Raw genomic sequence first — 19,071 nt, 5'->3', positions numbered from 1 at the left:
CGAACATTTCACTGATTTCAAAACTCTGCCCTCCAGAAAGTGGAGAGCATTAGCAACACATTTGCAGTTCTTTGTGATATCTTTCAAAAATATGCATTAGAAAGGATTACCTACACATACTGAGCAACTCATGTTATAGACGGAAACGTGCTACATGGCAGACCAATCCAAACTCATCTCTCGGCATGTCCAGCCCATCCATTATCTCAGCCAATCGTGGCTAGTGGGAAGGTTCCTTCCTTTTTCTGTGGCTAAACCAACTAGGCTCATAATTTAACAATTGTATTTGTATTTACAGATGGCACACAAGTTTGTTATTAAGGCACATGAAAGTTCATATGTTCCAGAAGGCATTTCTGCCAAAAAAAATGCATTCTGTAAGAAAAAAAAGGATTACGTTCAAATGCCTCTTCTGTGAACAAGTCACATATAGCCCTAACCCCCTAGTGTAGGGTATTCAAATCTTACCCTATAAGTTCCGGAGCTTGCTGGTTTTCTGTTCTACCTGACAATTAATTAATGATACCCACCTGATGTCACAGGTCTAAATCAGTCCCTGAATAGAGGGGATTTTCTTTTTTAAGCAGTAGAACTGGCTTCGAGGTACAGATTTGGATTTGAGGGTCCTAGTGTACCTCACAACAAAGATCTCCTGGAACACGCCTGTGATAAAGTACCATTACCTTTCCTTCAGAGGATGGAAAAATAGGAATCTCTAGCCTCGTATGACCATCCTGATCTCACGAGCGTACGGTATTCTGTTTTGCTGCACGGATTCTGTTAAATTAAGCAAAACAAGAGTGCAGTGGTCAGGATGGTGGATCAGGCTAACATTTCCTAGCCCAGCCTCAGGAATACTGTCAAATAGGCCTAATCCCAAAGACAATACATAATAATAGACTGTTATTCCTGAATCCTGAAATCAAATCAAGCACAAATGCTGTGTGTCAAAGCAGCTTGTTCTCTGCAAAGGCACCAAAAGCTGTTGTTCCTGTTGTTCTTTGAATATCAGACAAACATCCATCTTGTTGGTAATTTCGGTAGTACCTATACTAATGGCTGAAGGTGCTGTGATACCAGTCTGGTGGTCTTATAAAGTCGTTTTTATAAGCCTCTGGCTCAGTCGCAGTTTCAACTGTCAGTTTATTGGTCCATTAAAGGCCTAAAATCTCTTTCCATCTCTCTTAGGGTCTGGACGAGGAGGCCATCATTGACCTCGGGAAGACCAGCTCCACCACCAACACCAACTATGAGACGGAAGACCTGGAGAGTAAGTCTAGTCTAGACTTCTTCCCTGGTCCATACAGCCCTACCAACTTACTGTACCTATGTGTATGTCTATGCCCGTGTGTGTTAATTCCTGTGTGCAATGTGTTGGAGAAATGGTGTGCTAGTTGAATTGGCTCAATTCAGTCAATTGCATTGAATTGAAATTGAACTCAACCCTGGTTCCAGTCAGCCTCTGTGAATGTACCAGTTTGTGTACCTGCCTTTATTACTGTTGTGTCTAGATGCCCGTTTTTCTGTCTCTGTGTGGATGATTCCTGTCCACATTATAGGCCTAGATACGTGCTGTGAATAGAAAGAACAGGTGTTGCTGGTTTTGTTTCTCAGGGGGCCTTGGCAGATTAAAGCCAGCCCCTGCTTGGCTCTCCTCACCTGGGTGTGGGGTATGTTCATTAGCCAGACAAACATGAGCCCACTGATATATGGCAAATGTAATTGAGCTTAACTGTTGTGTCGCCTTTATTCAAGTCCAGCTGGATACTCTGTGTTGCTGGTTGGAATATCCGGCTATATATAAAACATTTAAAAAATCACAATTTTCCCAAATTAGCGTCAAGCTTTGGTTTCAACTTCAAAAGGACTTTCAATGGTATGATATGCTATCCCGGTGGGCAAAACTGGATGAAATTATGTCATTACAACCAGATACTGGGCATGACATAATTTCAAACAGTTTTGCTTGCTGGGATAGTATCAGCTGTGATATTGTATTTGTATCACATGAAAGTACTGTGCATATGACACGGTGGTGTCTCCTTATAACCCAAACATTCTCTGCCTATCTGACTATGATTAGCCGCAAATCTGGCCTCTGATTATCTGGCCCGTCTAGGTAACAAAGCTAGCATTTTCTCTCTGAGCTGTACATTCCAGGGGATTTCAAACACGACCTGTGATTATCTCTAATGGGTACTGAGAACGCCTACCAATCACCCACCTAGTTCCCCAAGCAGAAATAGGCTGCATGTTTCATTAGAGCTTGCAGTGAAGTACATGTTATGGTTGACTAAGAGAGTACTAAATGGTCAGTAGACTGTCTATGGTCATACAAAACAGTATGATGAGTAACTTTTTATTAGACGTCAATGTGTATGTCATGAAATTAATGACTACTTTCAATTTATGTAGGAAAATCGAAATAAACAAAAACTGAGATTCAAGGTTTTTCCAGGGAGCCGACGATATTTGAGTTATAATTATTTTAGAAACAGAGCTGGCAGCGAGCCAGTTGTTATTGAAACCAATCCTCTGTGGTCCTTCTCCTGGGAACGAGGCAGAGACAGGAGAGTGTTTTAAAGGAAGTGTCATTGCGGCTCACGTCTGGAGAATGCAGCCCGCAAATAACATCATTACCACATAGTACATGTTCTCTCTCTCTCTCTCTCTCTCTAGTTTGCCATTCTCTCTCTCTCTCTCTATCCATTATCCCTCTCATTTCCCCTGTTTTGTTTCTGGTGTTTTTGTCTCTCTTCATTCCTCTCAAACACTATATCCCTCTCTCTATCGCCTTTCTCTTTTTCTTTGTATATCCATCTGTTAGGCTCATGTCTTTCTCTTATCTTTTCCTTTTCCCCTTCTTATGTATTGTTTTCATCAGCTCTCCCAGAGTATCTCTCAAATCAAAGTAGAATGACTCATCCTCCCAAAACATCTATTGGCACAGAAAACTGGGACATTTGCATTTCATAGCAAGAATCCAACAAACAGTGAAAATAAACAAATATGAAAAAAGTGATGGTATTTTTTCCTGTCTAAGTAGGTTATTCACAGGAAATGGAGCCTGGTAATCTGTAAATCTCTCTGGTTTGGTGTGGTGTGTCTCAGGCCACAGGGCGGTCTATGTCGGGGTCCATGTGCCGCTGGGCCGGGAGAGCAAACGCAGGCACCACGGCAGAGGCCACAAACACCACCGCAAGAGGAGGGAGCAGGAGGAGGACCGCGAGGAGGAGGACCCCACTTATGGTAACTAACTTCTACCTTAAAGTCCAGTTAAAAGCATCAGCTGACTGTTAGAAATGTTAGTAGAGGTGCTGACTAAAGGAATAGTAAACGTCAGACACTTTATAGGCTGACAGAAATTGCTGACAACAATTTAATAGGTTAACAATTTTCATCCATTAAATTGTTGGGAGCATACATAGAATGTGCGACTTTCTTTGTTTTTACGCAACAAACTTCTACCTTCCTTGATGCTCTTTATGCATGCAATTAAATAAATGTGTGGTGGAACATATGGCTAAAATCTATGTTGTTACCCTACATATTACCCTACATATAAGTAGGCTATCATGGGGTAATTTGGATAAAGAGTCAGGGCTTTTAGTGTCGCGCTAATGTACCAGTAGACATAATCATAATGTATTGGAATCGTGTCAACGCAAAAACTCCCACCACAAATTCAGCTGTTGCCCTTAAACATTTTCCCCCAAATGATTTGTAACAATTTACTTTATTTATTAATTTTCACAAGCATCCCCCCTAAAAAATGACAACATAATGCCCCTTTTACCCCCCCCCCTTCCTTCCCACACAGAACATCACTCTCCCCAACACATACACAGAACAACATGCTACATGCTAAACCCCCCTCAAATAATAGCAGATAAATGAATCAACACAAATACAATATACACTCACTGGCCAGTTTATTATGTACACCCGTCTAGTACTGGGTCGGACCCACCTTTGCCTCCAAAACAGCCTGATACAAGGTGTCGGAAATGTTCCTTGCTTGGTATCAAGGGACTGAAAGTGTGCCAGGAAAATCTTCCCCACACCAGTACACCACCGCCACCAGCCTGTACCGTTGAGACCAGGTAGGATGGGTCCTGTTTACGCTAAATCCTGACTCGGCCATCAGCATGACCCAACAGCATTCGTCGGACCAGGCAATGTTTTCCCACTCCTCAATTGTTTGTTGTTGGTGATCGTGTGCCCACTGCAGCCACGTTTTAGCTGATGGGAGTGGAATCCGGTGTGGTCCTCTGCTGCAATAGCCCATCCAGATCGACAAGTTGTGTGTTCCGAGTTGAAGTGTTATTGTTATACAGTTGTGGCCAAAAGTGTTGAGAATGACACAAATATTAATTTCCACAAAGTTTGCTGCTCTTCAGTGTCTTTAGATATTTTTGTCAGATGTTACTATGCAATAACGTATAATTACAAGCATTTCATGAGTGTCAAAGGCTTTTATTGACAATTACATGAAGTTGATGTTGATGTAAAGAGTCAATATTATTTTTCAAGACCTCTGCAATCTGCCCTGACATGCTGCCAATTAACTTCTGGGCCACATCCTGACTGATGGCAGCCCATTCTTGCATAATCAATGCTTGGAGTTTGTCAGAATTTGTGGGTTTTTGTTTGTCCACCCGCCTCTTGAGGATTGACCACAAGTTCTCAATGGGATTAAGGTCTGGTGAGTTTCCTGGCCATGGACCCAAAATATCGATGTTTCATTCCCTGAGCCACTTAGTTATCACTTTATTTATTTTTTTATGGCAAGGTGCTTCATCATGCTGAAAAAGGCATTGTTCGTCACCAAATTGTTCCTGGATGGTTGGGAGAAGTTGCTCTCAGAGGATGTGTTGGTACCATTCTTTATTCATGGCTGTGTTCTTAGGCAAAATTGTGAGTGAGCCCTTGGCTGAGAAGCAACCCCACACATGAATGGTCTCAGGATGCTTTACTGTTGGCATGATGCAGGACTGATGGTAGCGCTCACCTTGTATTCTCCGGACAAGCCTTTTTCCGGATGCTCCAAACAATTGGAAAGGGGAAAAATGACTATACCCCAGTCCTCAGCAGTCCAATCCCTGTACCTTTTGCAGAATATCAGTCTGTCCCTGATGTTTTTCCTGGAGAGATGTTGCTTATTTGCTGCCCTTCTTGACACCAGGCCATCCTCAAAGTCTTCGCCTCACTGTGCGTGCAGATGCACACACACCTGCCTGCTGCCATTCATGAGCAAGCTCTGTACTGGTGGTGCCCCAATCACGCAGCTGAATCAACTTTAGGAGATGGTCCTGGCGCTTGCTGGACTTTCTTGGGCGCCCTGAAGCCTTCTTCACAACAATTGAACCGCTCTTCTTGAAGTACTTGATGATCCGATAAATTATTGATTTAGGTGCAATCTTACTGGCAGCAATATCCTTGCCTGTGAAGCTCTTTTTGTGCAAAGCAATGATGACGGCACGTGTTTCCTTGCAGGTAAACATGGTTGACAGAGGATTAAAACAATTAAAACTGAAATATCATCTTTACAAGTATTCAGACCCTTTACTCAGCACTTTGCTTAAGCACCTTTGACAGTGATTACAGCCTCGAATCTTGGGAGCGTTGCTGCACAGTTCAAGTCCGTCAAGTCCGGGCTCTGGCTGAGCCACTCAAGGACATTGAGACTTCTCCCGAAGCCACTCCAGCGTAATCTTGGATGTGTGTTTAGGGTCATTGGAAGGTGAACCTTCGCCCCAGTCTGAGGTCCTTAACACTCTGGAGCAGGTTTTCATCAAGGATCTCGCTGTACTTTGCTCTATTCATCTTTCCCTCGATACTGACTCGTCTCCCAGTCCCTGCTTCTGAAAAACATCCCCACAGCATGATACTGCCAACCCCATGTTTCACCGTAGGGATGGTGCCAGGTTTCCTCCAGATGTGATTCTTGGCATTCAGGTCAAATAGTTCAATCTTGGTTTCATCAGACCAGAAAATCTTGTTTCTCATGGTCTGAGAGGCCTGTAGGTGCCTTTTGGCAAACTCCAAGCAAGCTGTCATGTGCCTTTTACTGAGGAGTGGCTTCCATCTGGTCACTCTACCTTAAAGGCCTGATTTGGTGGAGTGCTGCATATATGGTTGTCCTTCTGGAAGGTTCTTCCATCGCCACAGAGGTACTCTGGAGTTCTGTTGGAATGACCTTCGGGTTCTTCGTCACCTCCCTGACCAAGGCCCTTCTCCCCCCCCCCGATTGCTCAGTTTGGGCAGACAGCCAGCTCTAAGAAGAGTCTTGGTGGTTCCAAACTTCTTCCATTTAAGAATGATGGAGGCCATTGGGTTTTTGGGGACCTTCAATGCTGCAGACATTTTTTTGGTACCCAACAAAACCTGCCAAGAGAGGGCCGCCCACCAAAACCCACGGAACAGGCAAGGACGGCGTTAATCAGAGAGGCAACAAAGAGACCAAAGATAACCCGGAAGGAGCTGCAAAGCTCCACAGCGGAGATGATAGTATCTGTCCATAGGACTACTTTAAGCCTTACACTCCACAGAGCTGGGCTTACAGAAGAGTGTCCAGAAAAAAAGCCATTGCTTCAAGAAAAAAATAAGCAAACATGTTTGGTGTTCGCCAAAAGGCATGTGGGAGACTCCCCAAACAAATGGAAGAAGGTACTCTGGTTAGATCAGACTAAATTAAGGTTTTTGGGCATCAAGGAAAACGCTATGTCTGGTGCAAACCCAACACCTCTAATCACCCCAAGAGCACCAGCCCCACAGTGAAGCATGGTGGTGGCTGCATCGTTCTGTGAGTATGTTTTTCCATTGGCAGGGACTGGGAAACTGGTCATAATTTAAGGAATGATGGATGGGAAATTCTTGAGGGAAACCTGTTTCAGTCTTCACGAGATTTGAGACTGGTGACGGAGGTTCACCTTCCAGCAGGACAATGACCCTAAGCATACTGCTAAAGCAACACTCAAGTGGTTTAAGGGGAAACATTTAAATGTCTTGGAATGGCGTTGTCAAAGCCCAGACCTCAATCCAATTGAGAATCTGTGGTATGACTTAAAGATTCCTGTACACCAGCGTAACCCATCCAACTTGAAGGAGCTGGAGCAGATTTGCCTTGAAGAATGGGCAAAAATACCAGTGGCTAGATGGGCCAAGCTTATGGAGACATACCCCAAGAGACTTGAAACTGTAATGGCTGCAAAAGGTGGCTTTACAAAGTATTGACCTTTTGGGGGTGAATACTAATGCACGCTCAAGTTCTGTTCTTTTGTATTTTTTCTTGTTTGTTTCACAATAAAACATATTTTGTATCTTCAAAAAGTGGTAGGCATGTTGTGTATATAAGATGATACAAACACCCCCAAAAATCTATTTTAATTCCAGGTTACAAATGAACAAAATAGGAAAAATGCCACAAGCCACTGTACTGGACAGGTGTGTACCTTCCCAAATCATGTCCAATCAATTGCATTTACTACAGGTGGACTCAAGTTGTAGAAACATCTCAAGGATGATCAATGGAAACGCACCTGAGCTCAATTTCGAGTGTCAGTGCAAAGGGTCTGAATACGCATGTAAATAAGGTATTTCAGTTTTTTATTTTTAATACATTTGCAAACATTTAAAAAAAAAACTTTTCACTTTGTCATTTTCGGGTATTGTTTGTAGATTGATGAGATGTTTTATTCATTTAATCCATTTCAGAGTCAGGCTGTAACATAACAAGAAGTGGTAGAATTCAGGGTCTGAATTTTTTACGAATGCACTGTATACTACATAACCAAAAATATGTGGACACCTGCTCGTCGAACATCTCATTCCAAAATCATAGGCTTAGTATCAATGTGTTCCCCCCTTTGCTGCTATAACAGCCTCCACTCTTCTGGGAAGGCTTCCCACTAGTTGGGACATTGCTGCAGGGAATGTCTTCCATTTAGCCACAAGAGCATTAGGGAGGTCGGGCACTGATGCTGGGTGAATAGGCCTGACTCGCAGTCTGCGTTCGAACTCATCCTTAAGGTGTTCGGTGGGGTTGAGGTCAGGGGTCTGTGCAGGCCAGGTAAATTTTTCCACACCGATCTCGGCAAACCATTTCTATATGTACCTCGCTTTATGCACGGGGGCATTGTCATGCTGAGGAAAGGGCCTTCCACAAACTGTTGCAACAAAGTTGGAAGCACATAATTGTCTACAATGTTAATTTATGTAGCGTTAAGATTTCCCTTCACTGGAACTAAGGGAACTAGACCTAATCATGAAAGACAGCCCCAGTCTATTTTTCCTCCTCCTCCATACTTTACAGTTCTCCTGGCATCTGCCAAACCCAGATTTGTCCGTCGGAATGCCAGCTGGTGAAGCGTGTTTCATCACTCCAAAGAACGTGTTTCCATTGCTCCAGATTCAAATGGCAGTGGGCTTTACACCAGTTGGCATTCCACATGGTGATCCTAGGCTTGTGTGAGATTGCTCGGCCATGAAAACTGATTTCATGAAGCTCCCAACGAAGTTCTTGTGCTGATGTTGCTTCCAGAGGCAGTTTGGCTATGAGGACAGACAATTTTTTACGCACTGCGCACTTCAGCAGTTGCCGGTCCTATTCTGGGAGCTTGTGTGGCCTACCACTACGCGGCTGAGTCGTTGTTGTTCCTAGATGTTTCCACTTCACAATAACAGCACTTACAGTTGAACAGGGCAACTCTAGCAGGGCAGAAATTTGATTTGACTGACTTGTTGGAAAGGTGGCACCCTATGACCGTGCCACGTTGAAAGTCACTGAGCTCAGTACTACTGCCAATATGTGTCTATGGTGATTGCATGGCTGTGTGCTCGATTTGATACACTTGTCAGCAACAGGTGTGACTGGAATAGCTGAATCCCCTCATTTCAGTGGGTGTCCACATACTTTTGTATATATAGTGTATATGGACACAATCCAGTTGTTCGTTCTATATGTTCCGTTCTTATTCCTTGCTTTCTAGCTAGCCAACTAGCTACGGCTAACACAGTCACTACCTCTGCAGCCAGAATAACAGCAAAGAAGCTGCATTTGCGTTTGTTTTCTATATCAAATCTCAAATCCAGGTTTATTTGTCACGTGCGCTTACAGGCTCTAACCAATAAAAAAGGTATTGGGTGAACAGTAGGTAGCTAAAGAAATAAAACAACAGTAAAAAGACAGGCTAAATACAGTAGCGAGGCTATAAAAGTAGCGAGGCTACATACAGACACTGGTTAGTCAGGCTGATTGAGGTAGTATGTACATGTAGATATGGATAAAGTGACTATGCATATATGATGAACAGAGAGTAGCAGTAGCGTAAAAGGGATTGGGGGGGTACACAATGCAAATAGTCCGGGTAGCCATTTGATTACCTGTTCAGGAGTCCTATGGCAGCTGGGGTCTTTGACAATTTGTAGGGCCTTCCTCTGACACTGCCTGGTGTAGAGGTCCTGGATGGCAGGCAGCTTAGCCCCAGTGATGTACTGGGCCGTATGCACTAACCCTCTGTAGTGCCTTGCGGGCAGAGGCCGAGCAGTTGCCGTACCAGGCAGTGATGCAACCAGTCAGGATGCTCTCGATGTTGCAGCTGTAGAACCTTTTGAGGACCTCAGGACCCATGCAAAATCTTTTTAGATTCCCGAGGGGGAATAGGCTTTGTCGTGCCCTCTTCACGACTGTCTTGGTGTGTTTGGACCATTCTAGTTTGTTGTTGATGTGGACACCAAGGAACTTGGAGCTCTCAACCTGCTCCACTACAGCCCCTTCGATGAGAATGGGGGCATGCTCGGTCCTCCTTTTCCTGTAGTCCACAATAATCTCCTTAGTCTTGGTTACGTTGAGGGATGGGTTGTTATTCTGGCACCACCCAGCCAGGTCTCTGACCTCCTCCCTATAGGCTGTCTCGTCGTTGTCGGTGATCAGGCCTACCACTGTTGTGTCGTCTGCAAACTTAATGATGGTGTTGGAGTCGTGATTGCCATGTAGTCGTGGGTGAACAGGGAGTACAGGAGGGGACTGGGCACGCACCCCTGGGGAGCTCCAGTGTTGAGGATCAGCGTGGCAGATGTGTTGCTACCTACCCTCACCACCTGGGGGCGGCCCATCAGGAAGTCCAGGATCCAGTTGCAGAGGGAGGTGTTTAGTCCCAGGATCCTTAGCTTAGTGATGAGCTTTGAGGGTACTATGGTGTTGATGTGAGCCATTACCAACCTTTCAAAGCACTTCATGGCTACAGACGTGAGTGCCACAGGTCTGTAGTCATTTAGGCAGGTTGCCTTTGTGTTCTTGGGCACAGGGACTATGGTGGTCTGCTTGAAACATGTTGGTTTTACAGACTTAATCAGGGACATGTTGAAAATGTCAGTGAAGACACCTGCCAGTTGATCAGCACATGCCCGGAGCACACGTCCTGGTAATCCGTCTGGCCCCGCTGCCTTGTGTATGTTGACCTGTTTAAAGGTCTTACTCATGTCGGCTACGGAGAGCATGATCACACAGTCGCCTGGAACAGCTGATGCTCTCATGCATGCAGCTCGCGGCTGTGCTTCCCTTTGTAGTCTGTAATAGTTTGCATGCCCTGCCACATAAGACGAGTGTTGGAGCCGGTGTATCTTAGCCCTGTATTGATGCTTTGGTTCGTCGCACGGCATAGCAGGATTTCTTGTAAGCTTCCGGGTTAGAGTCCCGCACCATGAAAGCGGCAGCTCTACCCTTTAGCTCAGAGCGAATGTTGCCTGTAATCCATGGCTTCTGGTTGGGGTATGGACGTCCTCGATGCACTTATTGACAAAGCCAGTGACTGATGTGGTGTACTCCTCAATGCCATCGGAAGAATCCCGGAATATGTTCCAGTCTGTGATAGCAAAACAGTCCTGTAGTTTAGCATCTGCTTTAGCTGACCACTTATTTTATAGACCGAGTCACTGGTGCTTCCTGCTTTAATTTGCTTGTAAGCAGGATTCAGGAGGATAGAGTTGTGGTCGGATTTACCAAATGGAGGGAGAGGGAGAGCTTTGTACGCGTCTCTGTGTGTGGAGTACAGGTGATCTAGAATTGTTTTCTCTCTGGTTGCACATTTAACATGTTGATGGAAATTTGGTAGAACTGATTCAATTTCCTTGCATTAAAGTCTCCTGCCACTAGGAGCGCCACCTCTGGGTGAGCGATTTTCTGTTTGCTTATTTCCTTATACAGCTGACTGAGTGTGGTCTTAGTGCCAGCATCTGTCAGTGGTGGTAAATAAACAGCCATGAAAGTATAACTAAAAACTGCAATTGATCACAATATACTCTACTTCAGGTGAGCAAAATCTAGAGACTTCCTTAGATTTCGTGCACCAGCTGTTGTTTACAAATATGCACAGACCTCCCCCCCTCGTCTTACCGGAGTGTGCTGTTCTATCTTGCCGGTGCAGCGTGTATCCCGCTAGCTGAATATCCATGTCATCATTCAGCCACGATTCCGTGAAACATAGGATATTACAGTTTTTGATGTCCCATTGGTAGGATATTCGTGATATTCGAGGTACTCGTCTAGTTTATTGTCCAATGATTGCACATTGGCGAGTAATATTGACGGTAACGGCAGCTTTCCCACTCACCTTTTTCGGGTCCTGACCAGGCTCTTTGTCCTCTACCTGCGTCGCTTCCTCAGTCATTTGGATACATCCAAATGTTTGATTATGCCCGATTTTCACCTGTTATTGCTAGAAATGTTTGCCTTCTTGTCAGGACACTCAACACTATTAAATACGAGGAAACCGGATTGCATATCAAACACTAGGCTTGAAGCTAGCTAAGTAGTGTCACGCCCCTATCTGTTTCACCTGTTCTTGTGATTGTCTCCACCCCCTCCAGGTGTCGCTTATTTTCCCCTGTGTATTTATCCCTGTGTTTCCTGTCTTTCTGTGCCAGTTTGTCTTGTATGTTAGTCAAGTCAACCAGTGTGTTTTTCCCTGTACTCCTTTTGTTATTCTCTTTCTGAGCGTCCTGCCTGTTTTGACCCCTGCCTGAATCTGGACTACTTTCCCCCCCTGCCTGCCCTGACCTTGATTCTGCCTGCTCTTCGGTACCTTTTGGACTCTGAACTGGTTTTGACCCTTTTTGCCTGTCCACGACCATTCTCTTGCCTACCCCTATTGGATTAATACATATTGTAAGACTCCAACCATCTGCCTCCTGTGTCTGCATCTGGGTCTCACCTTGTGTCATAAGTAGTTTGTTGCAAGCAAACCTGTCAATACGACAACCCAAATGAAAAAATATCAGTTGCTGAAACCAGCTGCTCAAACCAGAAACAAGGGAGCAATTCTGACGTTATTGTTTTGCTGATACACTCAGTCTTGAGTTCCGGCTCTGTTCTTTCACATTTACCTTTTTCTACTCCCACCACAACACATTTAATTATTCCACTCTTTGTAATGCAGAGGAATTCACAGCACTCTATTCAGAAGCTAAGCTTTGGCTCCTGCTCTTCCCACACTCTCCTCATCTCCATATCTCCTGTCATCTCTCCCTGCCTCCCCCATCTAGACACACCCTCCCAGCGGGTGCAGTTCATCCTGGGTACCGAGGATGATGATGTGGAGCACGTCCCCCATGACCTTTTCACCGAGTTGGACGAGCTGTCTTTCAGGGACGGGAGCGCCACTGAGTGGAAGGAGACCGCCAGGTAGGTCACAGCCCAGCCCAGGTTCCAGACTCCCTACTCCAGGGTCCATGTGGCTTTAGAGAGGCCATGTTATTATGCCATTCTTTGTTCATTCAGGTCTAGATTCAACAGCACTTTATTGGTGCCGTAGGTTTTCCCTGAAACGTTGATGACTTTAACTAATTTTGAAGTAGTCTCCTAGACTGTGGTAAAAGATTCAGGGAAACTGACTTTTTAAAGCTAAAACTGTACTGCTGCTAGACTGTTGGGGAATGGTTACGTGTCTTGAATGTGAATGTGTGATTAAAGATTGACAGAGCTCTACTGCCTACAGGTCTGACTGTGAGTCTATCTTAGTCCTCCTCCATAGCCATGGCACCATCGCCATCCCAGACATTGTCAGCCTACGCTCACGGGCTCAGACACAAATACCCAGCAATTTACCGATCTTAAAAAATGAGTTAAAATTCTAAAAAACGGAATCAAAGGTTTTCCATTACCTCTCAAAAGTGAACACCTGAAGGCAAGGCAAAATGTCTGTTTCTGCTCAAGTTGTGCTTAGACAGCGTTTGGGAAATGGAAGTAATGAGTATTGAAGCCATATTCGTGTGTGTTGTGTTGTGTAGGTGGTTGAAGTTTGAGGAGGACGTGGAAGATGGAGGGGAGCGTTGGAGCAAGCCCTACGTGGCCACCCTGTCTCTACACAGCCTGTTTGAGCTGAGGAGCTGCATCCTCAACGGAACCGTCATGCTGGACATGAGGGCCACCTGTATCGAGGAGATTGCAGGTACAGAAGACGTTTGTGTGTTCACATTGGCATGCTATACGATTAGCTAGATTTGTGTGTGCACCAGAGGTAAACAATGATAAACAATGATAAAAAGTTGGTTGAATAAGGTGCAATTGAATTGATCTCTCTGTGTGTGTGTGTGTGTGTACGCAAGCTCATTTGCAAATGAACAACAATACAAGGCAATACAATGCGCCCGTGTCTGTGTGTGTTCACGTGTGTCCAGACATGTTGATTGACAGCATGGTGGCGTCTGGCCAGCTGAAGGAGGAGCTGCGTCAGAAGGTGCGCGAGGCCATGTTGAAGAGACACCACCACCAGAACGAGAGGAAGCTCAGCAACCGCATACCGCTGGTGCGATCAATCGCCGACATAGGCAAGAAACATTCAGACCCGTTCTTGCTTGAGAGAAATGGTGAGATCCCCCTGCGCCGCGCACACTCCATTTCTTTTTCCTCATCTTCGAAGGGCGTTGAAATAATCTATGTAATCCTTGGTATTCCAAAAAAAGGAAAGCTGACAGCATCTCGTTCATATGACCACAACAATCATGTATGAGATGTTAGCCATTTAGCAGACAGTAAGGTGAGTGCATACATTTTAGTATGGGTGGCCCCAGCGGGATTCCAATCCACAACCCTGGCGTTGCTAGCGCCGCGGTCTTACCATCTGAGCCACACAAGACCAAATCCACCATGGCTGTTCAGGAGGTGTCAAACTAGTGATGTGAGTAGATGCTACGATGAGGACATAAGCCTCATAGAGACAACTACTACACCCCAATGTGAAAGAGAAATCTGGGTGCGGATGGTGCGAGCATGTGTGGCTGCCCTGTCTCAGGGTTTTGCTTCTGAGAATTAACAATGGCTTCTACTCCATGTTGGAATGGTTGGGGTAATGCTCTTCTTGCATTTCGATATGTTTTGTTTACTGAGCATGACTTCAGGTTGTGGTGTATACACAGATGATGGTGTGTGTGACTGTTTATGTGAATGAAATAATTAGCTCGTGCTACAGTTCCAATGCTCTCTGGTCTCTGTACTACTGTCACATTTTGTTTTATTAAATGCAATGTTGCCTGGGTATAAAATATGTGTGACATGTCATATATTGCATAGCTTGCTTGCACTATATGTATACCAAACACGAGACCTGTATGTACACCTCTTCTCTTGCCTGCAAGCATCTCTCTACCCAAAATGCTCTCCCTTAGTACAATATATGTAACTGTGTGATTGGTGAGTGGACAAGCTTATTGTTCTGTGTGGACACCTCACCTCTCTCACCGTTCCCCTGCAAGAACCTCTCGACAACTCTGTCTCTCTCTAACCACACTCCTCCCAAGCTCCCCTCACCTTCCTTCTGCCACCAGATAATGCACCCCTAAAACCACCTCTCTGATGAAATCCTCCCTCATATGTTTCTCCTTTTACCCTCCTTATTCTTTTTCCTCCCTTTCTTCTCTCCCTCCTCTCCCTTCTTTGTTGTTGTGTCTTCCTGCCACTCCAGGGGAGGGCCTCTCTGCCTCCCGCCACTCCCTGAAGCCGGGGGCCTCCGTCTCCAACCTGTCCCAGAGGCGAGAGTCCCGGGTCTCCATCCTCCTCAACCTCCTCCTGCCAAACTCCTCCTCCGCCGGGGGGCCCTCCACCGGACCCTCGCCCCTCACCACCCCCCAGAACACGCCTCCTACTCCCCGCCGCTCCCCAAACCCTCCCCGCGCTTCTGGCCCCGCCCCGGTCCGCCAGGACATCCCTGAGGTGGTGGTGTCACCGCCTGAGGACGACGAGTCTCCACCCGCCGCCATTACGAAGGATGAGGAGGCGTATTCCGCTCGGCAACCGTCGCTGCAGACTAGAGGGCTCCAGCAGCTGCCCTTAGAAGGCAAATATCTGTGTAGCCTGCCAGTGTGAGTCACGGCTTGAACAGAGAACACTAGCACCAGCATGCTGGCTGTGCCCTCCTTCTCTACCCTACCATAAATCTATTATCAACCCCCAGCAATGTTCACTTTTTATACCCCTCCATTGACTCAACAAGACCTCACACAGCTCTCTCTCTCTCTCCACCTCACTCGGTTTTTCTCTACCTCATTCCATTCTTGCATACCTCTCTGTTTCTCTTATCAAAACATCTTTCTGCACTCTCCCTTTCTCTCATATCGCTCTCCATTCCTAGACTATTTCTTGTTCACATTCCTTACTCTCTATCTCCACCTTTCTTCATCCAGCCCTTCCACATTACCCTCACCTTGCTTGGCTTGGTCCCTCCACTTCTCTTTGCTCAGTGTGTGTGCATGGCTCTTCTCGAGAATGGAAAAAGTGTTTTCATCATTTTACCATGCCATAGTTCTGCAGTGTCCGACATCAACGAGTGCCCGCTGTCCCGGGGCCAGTGAAAACGTGTGTTGGGCCAGCAACTTCTCAGTGCATTTTGGCATTCCAGTTTGATATTTACCTGCTGTGTAGTCTCTCATGGACAGATCTACGTAAACATAACTGGTACCGTAGAATCTCTTGGGAAGGAATGGGATGCGTGGGATAGAGAACAGCAGTAGTTCTGGTGTTTTTGTTGTTGTTGTTTTCTGTAGCTGGTTATTTGGACATATCACGATTTCGCAGGTGTGAGCATCTTTCGAATTTCGGCAATGGGAGGGGGATCTTCGGCCCCATAACTCGTTCTGGTTCCGCTCCTTGTTCTAGCATCTCTCAACACGTATGGACCCAGAATCGAGCAGCTGACTACAGGACACTTTAATTTGGGGTTAACCAAGGTTATCTGCTCTGTCGCTGTCTTGAAAACCATTTGAAGACTACACGTGGAAAAGTCATGCTATTTTGTATTTCAGCAATATGATTGGTCATTCATTCAACCACACTCCTCGCGAGTCAACTTCTCGAGCAGTACATCCTGTAAGCTGATGCGTTCACACGTGAGCTGTCCAGAATGAAAAAGGAAGCGCTCACCAATCCATTTCCTTTAGGAAAATGGATTTATAAACGTAAACCTTCAAGAGTGAACATATAGTACTAGCAATATGCTGGCTACTGTTGATAAAAAGACGCCTGGCATTCATCTTGGCTAGCCTACTTTAGCCAGATTAATGTCTTCTCTTTTGAAAGGCAGTTGTCGTAATGGGGAAGCATCCTATTCTTAGATCCTCTCAAAATAACATACTTTAGAAGCAAAAGTGAATGCAATTAATACAATTGCAATTCTAAATGATGATTTTGCTAGATATTGCTAGATTCCATTGCTCAATTATATTCTACAGCATAATAACCAAATGTAGCCTATTACTAGCTAAACATAGAGAGAAAGCATGCCAACCTATAGGCCCTGTATGACCCCAATGCATTTTAACTACACCATGTTCTGGCCAGTAGAGATTATATTTGGGCCAGTGAGAAGAGAAGTTCACCTTTCACTCTGGTTCTGTGATTATTTCTTCGTCCACTTTTTCATTGCAAACCTTTTTTTTATTCATTCAGTCCTAAAATGAGACCCTGAAGGTGTTTAATTGACTGCAAGTTTTCCATCCCTTGAGGCCTGTTTAGTCTAGTCAGTGTAAGAGAGTCGACAGGTCTCATATTCTGGGTAATTTTTTCCAGTTACTGTCACTTCTCTCCATGACTGTCCCATTGTGAATATACTGTACAACCAGGACGGACTTAAAAAACGTAAAATATCTTGTATTTTTCCAGAGAAGCATCGTTTGGCGCCTCCTCCATAATTCCTGAGTATAAACACACACGTCTCAGACGTTTTCCCCATGAAGAGCCTAGCAAGGGACTCCTACAGTACATGTGCAAACAGCATGCTAAATATAAAGACATAGAGAGGGGTTGAGGTGGGAGGGTTTTAACGTTGACACGTAACTCTCTCAGTCCCAGTGACATCCACAGTGACGTTTTTGTTCTTCCCGGACTTGGATAGTATTTAGCCCCTGTATTTATAGCAGTGTGTGTAGAAGAGAGCTGAACTGGAAGGCTGGGTCATGAGAACTAGAGACTTCTAGTTTGGAGGGAAACATGATTTAAGGTGGCCAACTCGTTGTCTTATTATAGGTACTAGTGAGGTTCTGTAATCTTCCATTACTTCTGTCTAGGAGACAACGTTTGCCAAGAAACTATATACTGTACTTGACCACGTTGTGAGTATCGCTCGAGTGAAGTTTGAACCCCATGTTTGACAACCAGTTGCCAAGAAACCAAATACTAGACACTTACTTCACCTCGTTCTGAGTATCGTTCATTTGAGTTTGAATCCCATGCTTGCATAGACAGGAAGTGTAGGATGATTTCTAGGAACTATTAGGCTAAACCTTATAACACCCAAACCAGCTATCTCACCGACAAAATTGCTTTGTAAACCACCTCTCCCTAATGGCAGGCTATAGAGAGTTATTGTAGATTCAATAGAGAGTCAAATGCCTTCATTGCATCCCACACACGATGAATGCAGCTGCTCATTCCTGATCAGGCCCTGGGGTCACTTTAGGCTATTCTTCTCCGTTAGTGTCCGCTAACAACATAATTGACCCTGAGAGTTATAACTGCAATCGACACTGTATCAGCATCAGGGGAGTCCGATCATCATCAGTCTTCCTACCAAGGCTTATATACAGTTGTGAACTAAATATATTCTTAAATAATTCCCTTATTTCATATAAAATAAGTTGAACTTGAAAACAACATTTGGTCTCCACACCTTTTGTTATTGGATTTTCAACATTGCAGAACAAATTGTATTTTTGTAAACTTAAATTGGCATGGACAAAATTGTTGGCACCCTGGAGCTAGTACTTGGTTGCACAGCCTTTGGCCAAGATAACTGCCAACAAACATTGCACTCCAAAACACCTTGATAATCTGCTGATTTCATGCTGTCTTGTACACATTCAAGGACCCCAGTGCCAAAGGCAGCATGGCAACACCACAGCATTAACAAACCTCCCCAGTGTTTGATTGGGAGGGTGTTCTTTTCTTTATTGAATGCTTAAATTGGTGGTTGGTAAACATAGGAAGTCCCCACTGCTGAAGGAGACACAAGAAAGCCTGATTGAACTTCTCATAAACCCACCTTAACAAGCATAAACCCCGGGGACAATGTTCTGTGGACCAATAAAACAAAATTTGAGCTCTTTGGAAATACAAATCAGCACTGTGTCTACTGACAAATTAATCACACCCTCCTTACAATCAAAGATGGGAGGTTTGATAATGCTGTGAGGTTTCTTTGCTGACTCTGGTCCTGGGGGCCTTGAACGTGCACAAAGCATCATGATCACACTTCCTCAATTCAAAAATGATGGTGACACTTTCCCAAAGATGGTTTGGTATAGTTTAGAAACTTTGGGAACCAAGCTCCCATCAGAAACAAATTTGGTCGTTTTCACAGCCGGTCAAACTGATGTCATTAGGACATTTTACACAGAAAATCTTTCCGGTTTTATTTTTGCTTTATTGTAATGTTCTTTCTTCCCCAGAGGCCCTAAACTTCTTTGCTACGCAAAAGAAGACAGAGAAAAATGGACCAATGTCAACTAGATTGAAGAATTAATTATTCAATTGATCTATTACATTCTATTTAGTCTTCTAGGGCAACATATATCACAAATGAG

General features: G+C 44.8%; 1 protein-coding gene across 5 annotated transcripts in view; it reads left to right on the top strand.

Annotated features, from left to right (window-relative positions):
- Window positions 1-19,071, top strand: part of LOC115128227 (sodium bicarbonate cotransporter 3-like) — a 60,731-nt gene that overhangs the window by 18,010 nt on the left and 23,650 nt on the right. For 4 of the 5 annotated variants that reach the window (XM_029657897.2, XM_029657896.2, XM_029657898.2 and 1 more), the window contains exons 2-7: window positions 1,189-1,270; window positions 3,112-3,249; window positions 12,544-12,682; window positions 13,288-13,448; window positions 13,678-13,866; window positions 14,961-15,332. In XM_029657897.2, coding sequence (XP_029513757.2) covers window positions 1,189-1,270; window positions 3,112-3,249; window positions 12,544-12,682; window positions 13,288-13,448; window positions 13,678-13,866; window positions 14,961-15,332 — 1,081 coding nt within the window. The remainder of the gene's footprint in view (window positions 1-1,188; window positions 1,271-3,111; window positions 3,250-12,543; window positions 12,683-13,287; window positions 13,449-13,677; window positions 13,867-14,960; window positions 15,333-19,071) is intronic. The other variant, XM_029657899.2, reaches the window with a different exon arrangement.

This window comes from Oncorhynchus nerka, linkage group LG4 (assembly GCF_034236695.1).
Source record: "Oncorhynchus nerka isolate Pitt River linkage group LG4, Oner_Uvic_2.0, whole genome shotgun sequence".
Lineage (NCBI taxonomy): Eukaryota > Metazoa > Chordata > Actinopteri > Salmoniformes > Salmonidae > Oncorhynchus > Oncorhynchus nerka.
Note: the sequence above shows the minus strand (reverse complement) of the source record. Positions and strands in the feature narration are given on the sequence as shown.